General features: G+C 34.9%; 3 protein-coding genes across 6 annotated transcripts; 1 reads left to right on the plus strand and 2 right to left on the minus strand.

The window, feature by feature from the left end:
- Nucleotides 1-100: 100 nt before the first annotated feature.
- LOC107218861 (Krueppel homolog 2) lies at nucleotides 101-5,314 on the minus strand. Of its 2 annotated transcripts, none has more exons than XM_015656886.2 (6): nucleotides 5,144-5,314; nucleotides 4,037-4,204; nucleotides 2,726-2,907; nucleotides 2,547-2,614; nucleotides 1,110-1,243; nucleotides 101-991 (listed from the first exon to the last, which is right to left on the minus strand). In XM_015656886.2, exons 2-6 carry the CDS (start codon nucleotides 4,201-4,203, stop codon nucleotides 781-783), a joined length of 762 nt encoding a protein of 253 aa, XP_015512372.1. In that variant the 5' UTR covers nucleotide 4,204; nucleotides 5,144-5,314; the 3' UTR covers nucleotides 101-780. The 2 variants fall into 2 exon arrangements, with proteins under 2 accessions (XP_015512372.1, XP_046594257.1); XM_046738301.1 differs by lacking the exon at nucleotides 5,144-5,314 and adding an exon at nucleotides 4,431-4,449.
- Nucleotides 3,668-9,139, plus strand: LOC107218848 (dehydrogenase/reductase SDR family member on chromosome X). Of its 3 annotated transcripts, none has more exons than XM_046738299.1 (7): nucleotides 3,668-3,877; nucleotides 6,731-6,856; nucleotides 6,962-7,069; nucleotides 7,192-7,365; nucleotides 7,478-7,685; nucleotides 7,796-7,997; nucleotides 8,077-9,139. In XM_046738299.1, the coding sequence occupies exons 2-7, from the start codon at nucleotides 6,808-6,810 to the stop codon at nucleotides 8,260-8,262; spliced, it is 927 nt and encodes a 308-aa protein (XP_046594255.1). In that variant the 5' UTR covers nucleotides 3,668-3,877; nucleotides 6,731-6,807; the 3' UTR covers nucleotides 8,263-9,139. The 3 variants fall into 3 exon arrangements, with proteins under 3 accessions (XP_046594255.1, XP_046594254.1, XP_015512356.1); XM_046738298.1 differs by lacking the exon at nucleotides 3,668-3,877 and adding an exon at nucleotides 5,827-5,967; XM_015656870.2 differs by lacking the exon at nucleotides 3,668-3,877 and having other exon boundaries at nucleotides 6,183-6,856.
- LOC107218849 (ras-related protein Rab-30) lies at nucleotides 8,552-13,387 on the minus strand. The gene is made up of 6 exons (XM_015656871.2): nucleotides 13,058-13,387; nucleotides 12,830-12,963; nucleotides 12,643-12,726; nucleotides 12,172-12,355; nucleotides 11,922-12,073; nucleotides 8,552-11,816 (listed from the first exon to the last, which is right to left on the minus strand). Exons 2-6 carry the CDS (start codon nucleotides 12,914-12,916, stop codon nucleotides 11,706-11,708), a joined length of 618 nt encoding a protein of 205 aa, XP_015512357.1. The 5' UTR covers nucleotides 12,917-12,963; nucleotides 13,058-13,387; the 3' UTR covers nucleotides 8,552-11,705.
- Between the last annotated feature and the right edge of the window lie 226 nt (nucleotides 13,388-13,613).

Below are 13,613 nucleotides of genomic sequence, written 5' to 3' on the forward strand. Positions count from 1 at the left end.
AAATGGATTTAGTTGTAGTCTTATACACACTCCTGAATAATTTAGAAGATTAGAATTGTTCTTCATGCGTCGTATAAGAGCAGTAAATATTTTGCACAACTCTGCTCTGCGTTCAAAGTTTCCTTTACTACAATCTTATAATGATATTGAATGTTGGTCATTATGGTTTGCTTTCATTTTTTTTTTTCTCAGTAATAATGATTGTTAAATTCAACACTAACACATTAATACACCTAGAAGCGCTTAAAATGTGAAAATTAATTGAGAAAGTTGTTACAAATCTTCATAGCAAATATTCTGTGCTAAATTTCAATGGATAAGTAGTTGCTATTGCGTACCAAAACAAAAAATACAAAAATATCATGATTTGCTGTCAAGATCCTCAAAATCTATTGTTCAAACTCTTGCAGGGTGTACCAAAGAGGCGGTTTCTTATATCGGCCAATCTACAGTCGTCGATTCAATACTTTCCAATATTGAATAGAGTTCGTGAAGATAAGATATTTCTTTTTATTCATGAAATGAGAGTGGAGGGGGGGGGGGGGATGTAACAATGATGCTAATAAATATAAAAATCATCTTGAAACAATATTTTCAATTCTGTTTCAACATGTGACAACCATCCTCTTCAGAAGCTTCTTAATATATTAATTGTTTGCTTTTTGAACATCATCGAACATCCAAAGGTATCCCAATTTGGATTATGCAAGAAAAAAATATCTGTTATTATTCAGAATGGAAAAACAAGGAATACGTAGAATTAAATAACAAATGATATTATTAGGGAACGCGAGACATGTTTTGTATTAGCCCTATAACAAATGTGATCGCTCGTTTCAATATAGCTGGTGTACCAGGCTTGTTTGAAATAACCGACAGAGAATTACTAATCTCACGGAATAGATTGCGAGTGAACGGATTGCGTCTTGAAGACAAACGCAAGGCCAGAAATTGATAGTAGATGAAGGGCGTCAGTAATCCGGCTCGTCCACTGTTAAACAAAGTAGAACGCATACATTGAACTATTGATAAACGAGAACAATGGAAGAAAAATGGAACAAAAGAAATCGATCAGCGAACAAAAAAATATAAGGAAATTCATAGCATACTTGAGGATCAGTAATATCGTGTACGGTAGCAGGAGGGCTTCACAGATTGCACACAGTCTGAGTATGTTCCTAGATTGGAATTCCACTAGGGAGATCAGTAACCGCGCTCCCCACCAACTATTTTGTCCTAGACACTGAAAAAATACAATATCAATCAACTGTCTGTAATGTCAGAGTAAAAAAAACATACATACATGTATATTAGACTGTTTCAAGATAAATCGATAATTTTTTTTTTTGCTTTACACAATCTTAAACTATACTTGGACATCAAAAAATAATCCTCGCGAAAGGAGGGGCCGGTCCTTCAAGATTTAGAGGTGTCTCATCGGACCTTTGTCTTTTTTATTTCGTTAATACGTAAATAATTAATTTGCATGGATGGAACAAACGTTTTTCTAGTCCTAAAATGATGAATATATTCCAAACTTATGTATAAGTACTGAATATACTAGAAAAAACGAACTTGATGATCGCAGCAACCATTATTGGCCGATATATACGTCGATAAATGCAAAAAACAAAAAAAAATACAAGAATCTCCGTAAAAATGAATTTTTTATTATCGTCAATAATCTTCAATGAATACAATCATTGATACGCTGTTCCGATAATCATTTTCGGCTACAAAAAACTGGCCTGAAATTGATATAAGTCATTTCATCAATCAAAAATCGAGGCGCTTATTTCAACAATGTGAATTGCCCCATGATTTCCTGGATGAGCCTCTCATACAATGGGAATCTACCGAAAGCTTTCAAACGTGCTTAATGGTTTTCTCATAAATGAAAGTAGTAAATGATTCAGCTGAACGTGGAGTAGCCCTTGTCAAGGAATATAATGATTTGTTAACTAAAAATGAGGAACAAAAACAATATTTGTTCGAAATAGTTCAAGACCATAGAAAAAAATACCCCAATTGCAATAAGTCAAGTTTTTTGCAGCCGAAAATGATTATCGTAACAGCGTATCAATGAATGTATTCATTGAAGATTATTGACGATAATAAAAGATACATTTTTACGGAGATTCTTGTATTTTTTTTTTTGTTTTTTGCATTTATCGACGTATATATCGACCGATAATGGTTGCTGCGATCATCAAGATGGTTTTTTCTAGTATATTCAGTATTACATAAGTTTGGAATATATTCATCATTTTAGGACAAAAAAAATGTTTGTTCCATCCGTGCAAATTAATTATTTACGTATTAACGAAATAAAAGAAGACAAAAGAGACACCTCTAAACCTTGAAGGACCGGCCTCTCCTTTCGCGAGGATTATTTTTTGATGTCCAAGTATAGTTTAAGATTGTGTAAAGCAAAAAAAAAAAAAAAAAAATTATCGATTTATTTTGAAACAGCATAATATATATATATAGTGTGTATGTGTGTATGTATATATATATATATATATATAAAAAAATTGTGTACGTACGTCCAGCAAAGTGAGAGAATAACTAGCCGAATGCAGGATAGCGAAGAGCAAAACAGGAGCAATGACGACTATGATTTGTGTTAAAGAAATTCACTCTACTATGTGGCTTTTCATCATTTTAGACTAAAACGGCTGAAACCAAATTACCGGCGACTGAAATTCGCATGATAAAAGGATACGTGAAGCTGGAGCGACGTACAGGAATATTAACGAGTAGAATAAATTGTGGCATGAATCCTCCAGGACCAAAAGAGTCCAGAATTCTCTGCTGAATTGTACTCGTGGAAGTCTTTGATGAAGTCTAAGAGCACTGGTCGCTGCGTTGCACATCAAGATTTTGTAATAAGCGTTGTAAGGATTTCTGAGAGAGAATCAGGTGATTAGTATTCACAATATTCCGATTAAATTATCATTACATAACACTAGCTACCTGCGTTTAAGAATATCTTAGATCCTTGCCTTCTTTTTATGTGCACACCATCGTATGCAATTAACTAGATTAACAAAAGAGGTTCGGATGCCATAAAGAATACATTATGCTAATGAGTTGACATACTTTCTTTATGAAACAAGTAAAGTTCAACGTCAAGGTAAATGTGTTCACTCTCTTCTATGTTTCGTTTTTTTCTCCTTTTTGTTTCTTCACTTTAATCATCCATCTTTTGTACAGTATGTGCAGGGTGTCTACTACAATTGACCATTCAGATTCCAGGACAATTAATTGGAAAATTCCAGGACCTTAACTTTGTTTTCTTATCAATTTATAAGAATAGGATAAGTCAGTAATCAATGAATTTATGTAGCAACTTATACACAGAGTGAATTACTAGCGACTACATAGTCCGTCTGCTAAAATTTAATGCATTCATAATACTCCAGGACTTTTCTAGGTTTTAAAGAGCAATTTTTGTTTTCCAGGACAATCCGAGGATTTAGGGATATTTAAGGAGCAGTAGACACCCTGTATGTTTACGAAATTTGAATAGAAATGTTAAGAGCCTTTACTTCAAACATATCGCTACAAAAACAAAATGCCAATTATAAAAGGCAAGGATAAAAAGGAGGAAATCAAACACTGTGTCAGCGATCGTGTATCTATTTTGCATATCTACTAATGGAATACTCGGACGCCGTGCTGAGTAATAATGCTGATAAAGTGATTCTTGCATTGATTATGTAACAATTGAAGTACATAATGAAATCTTCAAGTCATGCCAAGATAATGAGTGGGACAAGGACGTTCGTTAATAACTGAGTCTGATCGAGATGACAAAAAGCAGAAGAAATAAATGCAAGATTAAAAAGCATGTGTTGTTAACAGCGCGATTCAGGTATGTAACGACACGGAAGCATGTACTTAGGCTGGAATTACTTAATACTTCCAACATTTAATTAGGCATAGTAATAATATATTAAAAAAAATGAGCCAATTCAGATGATATTGTTTAAACGTATGTGAAAAAAATTTACTCCATCGTTGGTCGGCCTACCCAAAAATTGGAATAATGTAGCCCACTGTGAAAAGTATGGTCAATACTCTTGTTGCCCATAGTCCGACCGATATTTTGTTATCGATAACGTGCTGTTTTAAATTCTCCCATCCTTTTTCTGGCGTTGCAGTCCTGTCGCCTGATCCATTGCTCGCGGTATCAGCCATTCTGCAAAAAAAGTTTCACAATAAGGGAAAAAATAGTTCCAAAAGGATATAAAATTATCGAATATGAGATGTTTCGCAACAATGATTGTATCCCGTTATTAGCCGTTCTATCGAATGATATTGGAAAAAAGTATGAGTAAACGTATTTGGCTTGATTGCCTTGATTTCAATTTAATAAATACAAGCAGTTATGCAAAAAAGTGGATTTGTTTTCACCATGTTTTTACCATTCAAACTCAACGTCGACATTCTTAACAAGTAAATTTTAAAATGATGGGAGATAAAACGATAAACAATACATAAAGAACTAATCGAAAAACAAGTATGAGAGAGAGAGATAGAGAGAGACATCTCAAGGACGCATAAATTAAGGGAATATTTTACTAGGCAATTAAATTGGAAACAAGATAGCAACGATGGCATTGATATTTTTGCTAGATAATATTGCAGTAAAACAGGTTTCTAAGACTAATTAAAATGAGAGGAAGAGAAAGACAAAATTTGAGCCAGTTTTTACTCAGGTGAAGATCATTTCTATGTGCCTGAGGCAAATTACCGAGAGATAAGCGATTTATCATGGGCCGCGTGATCGGTGACATTTGGACAGAATGAATCGTGAAATAATAATTATGTAGGTGCGGATACGAATATACATATAATTTTAATATCTGTTGTGAAAATCTAGGGTAAAAGTGTCGGAAGTGAGTAATCGGCAGTTGCTCTGAGCTGTGTTTGAATAATTGATTCCTCCACGGAGGAATCAATTTATCGGGAAGAGCCCTTAATTTACAGTTATCGTAATTATGCGTGACATATACATCTAAAGAACCTAGCCCTACTTTTGCACGTTTACACATTGCACGAATGATTTGCGGGTGATTGCTGTACGTGAACTTGAAGGGCGTTGAAGGGACATTGATAATCGTGGAAAGACACTCACCTTATATGTACTAAATGATGTTTAACCTTATATTTAATTGATTCAATTTCTCGTAGTAAATAACTACAAGTTCATTTGAGCTGTTTTCACGGCTACGTGTATTTCTCGAGCTTTCGCGAGCAGGTGCGAGTTGACTTGACTCGAAACGACTTTGCTGCTGCGCCGTGCGACACGGACCGGTATTTTCATACGTCTAGAGCCGTAGAGATGGCGGCACAAGCTAGGGCCTTAATTTCGATATTTTAATTGTCAGGATGTTTCAAGATTTTTAAAGAATCTCACAGCGCTCACAGCAATAATTTCAACCTAACTCATTTTCACCATATTAAAATCGAGTAGTGTAAAAATGAATCGATGATAGAAAAGTACTGAAAATCTTTGTCGAAAAGTAACTACTGCCCCTCGATTTTTAGCAACGGATTTTTAACGTGAATTTATTATTTCATACGCAAACACGAATGCAATCATAAATTCAAATTTGATTATCCCGTTCATGTTTCTTCAAAAATTTCAGTATTGCTGCACATTATGAAATGTGAATACAAACTCACGAACCGATTAAGCATTTCGAAATTTCGAAAATATAGATTTCATAACACGGTAGGCTGACACGGTGATCTGTATGCGGTTAATCGATGTGTCGATATATCGACTCTCGAAATCAGAAATCCGAAAGTATTAGACAGTGGCGCATCACAAGGTCATTCGCTTCTTGCCCAAGCATTCACGGCCATCCACGCTATATTCACGCTTTCCGCCGTGGGAAAAGGAAAAAGAATGGAAGAGAAATCATGTACTTCCATACAGCATTTAATAGTACATGCGTATGTTTATTAATTCCCGTTATTTTTCTAGTTTTTCTGTCTTACAGTATGTTCGTTTGAAACTTTCTAAAATATTAGCACATTCGCAACATGCGAGAAATTCGTCAATTTTAACTTGACGCTTCGAACGATAATCATCAAATCAAATCGCTGCGGCTGCAGATTTAGCCTGGCCAGCAAGAGACATAATGTAATTTGTCCTAATTATTTATCGATGACATATGTGTAATGCGATATTTAGCGGTCACCATTTATTACTCAACTATAAACATAATTATTTGCTTACTCGACGTTGTACTTGCAAACAACATTGCATCTGCAAAACCAACCAGCGCATGCAGTGCGTAATTTTAGTCCCATTTTAGTCAATTACGAATTTCAAATTACTCTAAACCCTCATCGTGTCCTATTTATTATCTTGCGGTTGCTATCTACAGAAGTGTAAATAGATACCGTACCTAGTGGAATCTTATGAAAAAGTAACTGTAGTACAAACGTTTACACGGATACGTGCACACGACAGGCAAGGTCGGAGAAAGCGGCCGAAGTGAGAAAGTTCTAACTTCGGAAAGTGTTCCGAGTAGTAAACGCGTCAGGGGGCAAAGGAACAATTATCCAAAAGAATTTGATAATCATAATTTGACGATTCAGTGAATCGGCGTCCGGCTACGAATGAAAACAGCTGCGGTATCGCAGCCGAGTAAAGGCCCAAACATGTTTCTCTTATTCGGTTCAATTTTTATCTTCGCCGCCGGTGTTGCAGCTTATTTCAAACCGAAGAAAAGCCTGTCTCACATCACCACTGAGATACTATACGAATTCAAGTACAACGCGCTTGGGATGAAGGCCCTTGTGGCAGATTTTCTTGAGTCCAAACGCAACAGACTCGGTAATAACACTATGCACAAATTTATAAATTTTTGTTATTCTCACGCATGAAATATTCCCACGCCTCGTTTTGAATTTGTGAATAAAACATCCACTTATTTTTCAGACCTACCCAAAAAGGCGGGAAAAGTTGCTATCGTTACAGGTGGATCTCGAGGAATCGGTGTTGCAGTTGTTAAAATGCTGCTCCAGTGTGACATGGAAGTAATAATTGGTAATCAATGGTGCATTTTCATAGCGTTTCACCTGCAATCTTTGCTGTGATGCAGCGTGTCGTTACGCTTTCCCTTCAACTGGTAACCACATGTACTTATTTCTCGTATGAATTATTTACAGCGTGCAGAACACCTGCAGCTGCCGACAGAGTTGTCAGATCACTAAGAGAATCAGGGGTGACCGGAGGATCGACAAAAGTGTATCAATTGGATAACAACAGCCTTGAATCTGTGAGGAGATTTGCCGAATCCGTTAAGGTGGAGTACCGAAAAATTGACGTTCTCGTGAACAATGGTACAGTGGCTTAATTTATTTGTGGAAGGAATAAATGAAAACAAAATGATATATGCTTCAAAACTACGCAGAAGCTTGGGAAGTTATTTAGAATCAATTTTCTCATTTTCAGCTGGCGTCATGTTTACTCCTTATTCTGAAACTAAGGAAGGTTTCGAACAGCAATGGGGCGTTAATTACCTCTCTCATTTTTTGTTGACGTCGCTGCTTCTGCCGTTGCTAAAAGCTGCTGGATCGCAGAACGAGTCGGCTAGAATCGTTAACGTCTCTTCATGCGCTCATCTCGTTGGCACAATAAATTTTGACGATATTAATTTCAAGTAAGTACATGATTTGATCATGAACACAAAACTCTATACTTGCGATTACAGGGCACTGCTCACTTGAAACTTTTATATGAATTATTAACCAAAGTTCTGTTTTTTCCCAGAAAATCTTTTATCACGTCAGCTGCGTACGCTCAGAGCAAATTGGCTCAAGTAATGTTCACGAGATCCATCCAAGACCTGCTGGTCAAGGAGCGTATTTGCGTTGAAGCTTACTCTGTTCATCCTGGAATAGTGAATACGGATCTCTTTAATAATACAGCGCTGAAAAAGCATGCCCAATGGATAATAAACTTATTCTTCAAGGTGAGTATATTACTTTAATAAACTCGTATGAAATTAGTAGCTGTATGCATAACGTTTTCAAATAAATTTGTGTCTACAGAATCCGACACAAGGGGCTACTCCAATTGTTTATGCTGCTGTGAGTAATGAGATTGCAGGAAAAGGTGGAATGTACATCAGTAACTGTGGCGAAAGTCCAGTTAATGACAAAGTTGAGGATCCAGAGATTCGTCAACGACTGTTCAATTTGTCACTTGAACAAACTGGATTACAAAGTTTTATCTAAAATTATGTTGCTTCTGATATTACGTTCTATAACAGCGGCCTTAACATGCTACAAAACGACATTGTGAGTCAGTTTGACAAATTAAAGAACTAGATAATTACATTCTGTAGCCAGAATATAAGTATTAACTTGAAAACATATTCATGTACATAGCTGTCTGACTAAAACGTAAGTATTACAATATTCATGTACTTAAAACGAGTTGGAAGGTCTGGCGTTGAAAAGGGTAAAAATCTTTATTTGTTGAATTATTTTACGAACCTCGAACAAAGAAGAAAACTCGGATGTGTTCAGTTGAGAGATTTTATTTGGTTACAAAGAATATCAAGTGTATGAAGACTGGACAAAAATATACATCATGTATTCATAGTTTTACAGAGAAAAATGTGAAATGTTCTTAGAATAAATAATTATTTCTCGACTTCCAAATATCTTTTGAGATTATATTTGTAAGTTGTTACCTATTTATTTTTATGATACAGTGTTATACATATCACTTGAAATAGAGTAAACTTCATTATTGCGTCAAGAAATCAAATTATATGTAATTTTTTTTTTTTTTAATTGTAAGTGTACGTATTTTTTCAATTGATTTTAATTAATTTGTTGATAGATTTACACAATCTTAGATAATGTAGTCTGAGTACCCAAATAATATAGAAATAATGAATCAACGGATAACCGAATGACGAGTTTTAATCAATCCAATAATCCTAAGTGAAATTTCGAATGTAATGAGAATAGCCCGCAAACCCAGCCAACACAAAATGGGGGTGCTTAATACGGAGATATAGATATTTATTTGAATATAAATTGTAACACTATCACGGTAGGTTGATTTTAATTTTTATTAAATAAATTACAAGATATTGGTCAATTTGATTTGGTTATTAGCATTTTAAAGCAGTGCAGAGATATCTTTATAAATATTTGTAGTTTGCAAATAATCATCTAGCAGTCGTTTTGTTTTCATATATTTTCTTTTCATTTCTTCGTGCCGAATAAGAATTTTCTAATAATACTCGTTTGCAGTAAGATTTATTACAATATCTGTATATGCAGGTAAATGCTAATTGAGTAGAAAGTCAGTTAACATTTTACAGTAAGTGGTTTGCGGTACTACAATGAGTACTGATTTTTACTTACAATTGCAGGACACAGATGTGTAGGTATAGGTATACGTTTGCATGTACTTAACAATAATAATATTTATTGCACGAGCTGTTTTTTCTTGCGTCGAATTATCGTTTAGCAAAACGATAATTATTATCAGCTATGCAAGTAAATTCTAAGCCATTTAATTAATGTCTAATGTGAAGCATATTTACAAAAGAGAAAAAAAAACTGTGGACCAATATTACACGCAATGTCATCTATTGGTTATTATCTTATTATTAAGTTCGCAATCAATTTCCATACGTCAATACAACAATAACAACAACAACAACCAATTGCTGTGAATAAATTATCAAAGGCATAAATAAATAGTAAGAATATTGACAATTTGAAAAACTTCAATATTCTTCGATTCATGTATGATTATTAGTAACGGGAGAAGCTCATGCTGATGCTACGCACACGCGGACGCAACTATGAAAGCTGTTTTTGATTATTTACATTAACTAAACATGGAGTATACATCAAATATTAAAACAATTTGATCGTACTTTATAACTAGACTTCTAAGTCGATGCGTGTTTCAAGTTTCTTTCTTTTTTCATTAATTAATGGCAATTTTTAATTTTCTCGTCAATAAATCCATCATTTTTATGTTTCAAGCGAATTAAGTACAGAGCCTTAGTACATAAATTCTATCACTGTTCAGTCGGTGATATATGATAATTAACTACAGCATATAGTGTGTTTGTGTTACGAAAAAATTTTAAATTTCTTGCTGAGAATTTCCTCGTGATACATCGTTATACGACATAGCGAATATTTTATGTTACAGCTATTAAAGAAATTTCTGGCAACCTGTAAACCCATTTTATTCATGAATACTATTTAGAAGTCTTCTTTCATTTACTGCCATTTATCACACTATGATTTTCATAGGAATTACACCATATATACGTAGAGATAAATGACAAGTGAATTGATATGTTTTCATTAGCATGGCCCAAACCCATACCTTTCTTTGCCAGTTTATTTGTTTTCTCGTTTCACTACGGTTACAATAAATTATATTCAACACGCGAATTTGGTGTGATAAAAATGTTTCGGTAATTGATATACATGTTAAAGTAAGGACCAAATTGTCACGAAACGCAACATTTTTTTATTAACTTCTGTTTCCTGTGAAGCTGTTTACAATTATTATATTATAGTATGAAACGTGCGATGATTCTTAGCTTGGCCGCACCTTCTTTCCTTTATTATGATAGTCTTTCGGAAGCTTGCAATAGTTGTTCAGATGATCTAGAACTACTACAGTGTCATCGAAAGTCGATATCTTATTGTATTATGATAAAAAATTACTTGATATTAATTGACTGCTTGTATTTACTTGGAATTTCCAGTTAGCTTCTTTAATCAGCTTTGACAAACTGTAAGTCATTTGTAACTAATCACTGTTCGCAGAGTCGATCAAACCAAATAAAACCATGTTATGATTAGGCAAATTATCAGAAATATTGGACGAGAGAGATGATAGTTATTCCGAATTAGCTACCTTAAATGTAGAAGAAAAAAAATAGGTACGTAAACGAAACACTGAGCTATATTCAATACTGTTCAAATTATACAAAGTAAACATGCAGACTAGACTGTGATGCACGAAAATTGAGTAACCTGAGAGCTTACAACGAAGGTAATATTTGCAACAGGTAATTATGATATAATTGTACAATGAGTAATTAGCCTTAATGGTAAAAATTAACGATAAATCAATAACTAGATATTAAAATCTCAATGGAAACTTAAATAATTAATCAACTGTTCATCAAATTTAACAGCGTTTGGCTCCTACAAGTTTGTATTTACAAATTCCAATGCCCAACCTGCATTTGAACGATCGAAAACTGTGGCATGCTACTTTTTTCATACGGACACTTCACGCATTTGATTTGGGTATGTAACAAAATATAAGTACAAGCAAGAAAGAGACGCAATCGTCAGAATTATGCAACAAAAGGATAAAATGTACTCTGAAGACATTATCTACACGAGCTTCAATGGGTTTGATCATTTGTTTGTTTTGCTTTAGTTTCTTCAAAGGAGGTGAAAATTTTTTAAAATGGGTACATATTATATGTATGTATAGATTTAATATGTGTATAAAATCAACAGGCTTGAAATGCTATCAAGTGGAGTGTAAATGGTTATTAACGTTGCAACTTTTTTCATCAAGCTACTTCTAGTACGTCAAGGGATTTCAGTTGCCATTGATTGGATGATGCAATAATAGGGGAACAAGTTGTCGAAAACAATTCGATCCCACAAGATTAAGTAAGTCGGCTACAACTGCAATTACTGCTGTCGCCTATTGAAGTAGTTTTACCATTAATTGAAGTGGCGTTTGTTTCGTACCTCGGTAATTCCTTGCTTCGTGCTTGCTGAAATTTTTGAATAGTGGAAGAAAACATTTTTATAAAGTATTCACAATGAATGAATGTCAAAGTTCTACATGATTTGGAAATGAAAATCTTCTCGTTTCTTACTTCCATGAGCTCAGCAGCAATTTCCATGAAGAGTCTTTCCACATTTTCAGCCTCTTTCGCAGATGTTTCCAAAAAGTACATGCTGTGTCTCTGCGCAAAGTCTTCTCCGACGTGCGTTGGTATTTCTCTGTCTTCACGATCAATTTTGTTACCTGACGAATTTGCCATGAAACATTTTTAATCAGAAATTGTCAAATGGAACCTCACTGAAAATTTTATGCTTATCAACAAACAATTATTTTGTTCTCACCAACTAGTATCCTCAGTACTTTGTTGCTCGCGTATTCTTCGATTTCTCGTAGCCAGTCGGGAAGACAATCGAAAGTTGGCTGACAAGAAATATCATAAACTAGAATTAAAGCGTGCGCTGATCTGTAGTAGCTTTGGGTGATCGATCGGAATCTTTCTTGTCCAGCCGTGTCCCAAATTTGTAGCTAAAAAAATGTAATAGCTTGTTAATCAAACGTTTCCTGGTTGATTCAATTACATTTAAGTAATAGTAAGATTATAAGCGGTAAGAATATGCACAAGAATGAAAACAAGGGAGGTTATTACACATTTGTAACACTTTTGAAATTTCGTTGTTATCTATGTTAGATGATTGAGGATTTTTATGTACAATTTTGAGAGTTGAGCGAGCCTGGAAAGTTGTACATGATTGTAAAAATGCGTATACACATTCAGTTAGCAATATACATGTAAAACAACTTGTGATACCAACCTTAACTTTCTCGTTTTCTACCTCGACGGTTTTGATCATAAAATCAACCCCAATCGTTGCACCTTGACCAGGGGGAAAGAGCCCCTGATGAAAACAAATCAAAAAAAAATGAATAAGCACAAGATATAAAAGGGAAATTTTGGACGACACATTCGAATCAGCTTATTTGTTAAATGAAAATGATTACCTGAGTAAATCGTCTTACTAAGCATGTTTTTCCCACCCCCGCATTACCAACTAAAACAACTTTGAAGAGGAATTTGTAGTCTTCCATCGCATTTGCGGTTCCGCGGTGTCCCGATCCCGTGTAAAAAAGATATCCTGTTTGCAAGGGGTAATTGTTGAGAACATTTCCTCTGCAGGGCGAAAATTGAAAATGATGATGCGATACACTTTTGTGTATCGAGAGACTCACCTTGACAGCAGCAGCACCAGTGATCTCGAAAAATAACGAAATTTACGATCACATCAACAATAATTGTACAGATTGCACGGTCCGTACAGGTTCATCGCGGGGCTGTTGAACTAAATTGCAAAGTGTCTTACACAAGTCAATGCTGTTTGATTTTGAATTGCGAAACGCTTTGCGCGATCACATTTCAATCAACAATAATATTCATTACCACTGCTGGAGATACACGATTACTACTGAAACACTGTACTATGACTGTCCTGTACGACTGTACGAGGTACTTTCAGAAATTACGTTTTTCGATCTCAACTCGCGTAGACGATTGGAGCTGTCCAAATTGAGAAATTACGATTGGTTATTTCCGCTGGAAATTACGTAACGAATTGCGGACGCCAAAAATTTCACGTAGAGTCGGCCATCTTTATCATCACCCTTAGCCAATGACGTAGGGCAAGTGCCTACACCAGCGCTGCGGTAGCGAAAATTGCAACCTAATTCACACCTAGAGTGTAAACAGGTTTTTGATTGGTCAGCGGGTGACGCGTAAGGAGGCTGACTG

The sequence above is a fragment of the Neodiprion lecontei genome, chromosome 4 (genome assembly GCF_021901455.1).
Source record: "Neodiprion lecontei isolate iyNeoLeco1 chromosome 4, iyNeoLeco1.1, whole genome shotgun sequence".
Classification (NCBI taxonomy): domain Eukaryota; kingdom Metazoa; phylum Arthropoda; class Insecta; order Hymenoptera; family Diprionidae; genus Neodiprion; species Neodiprion lecontei.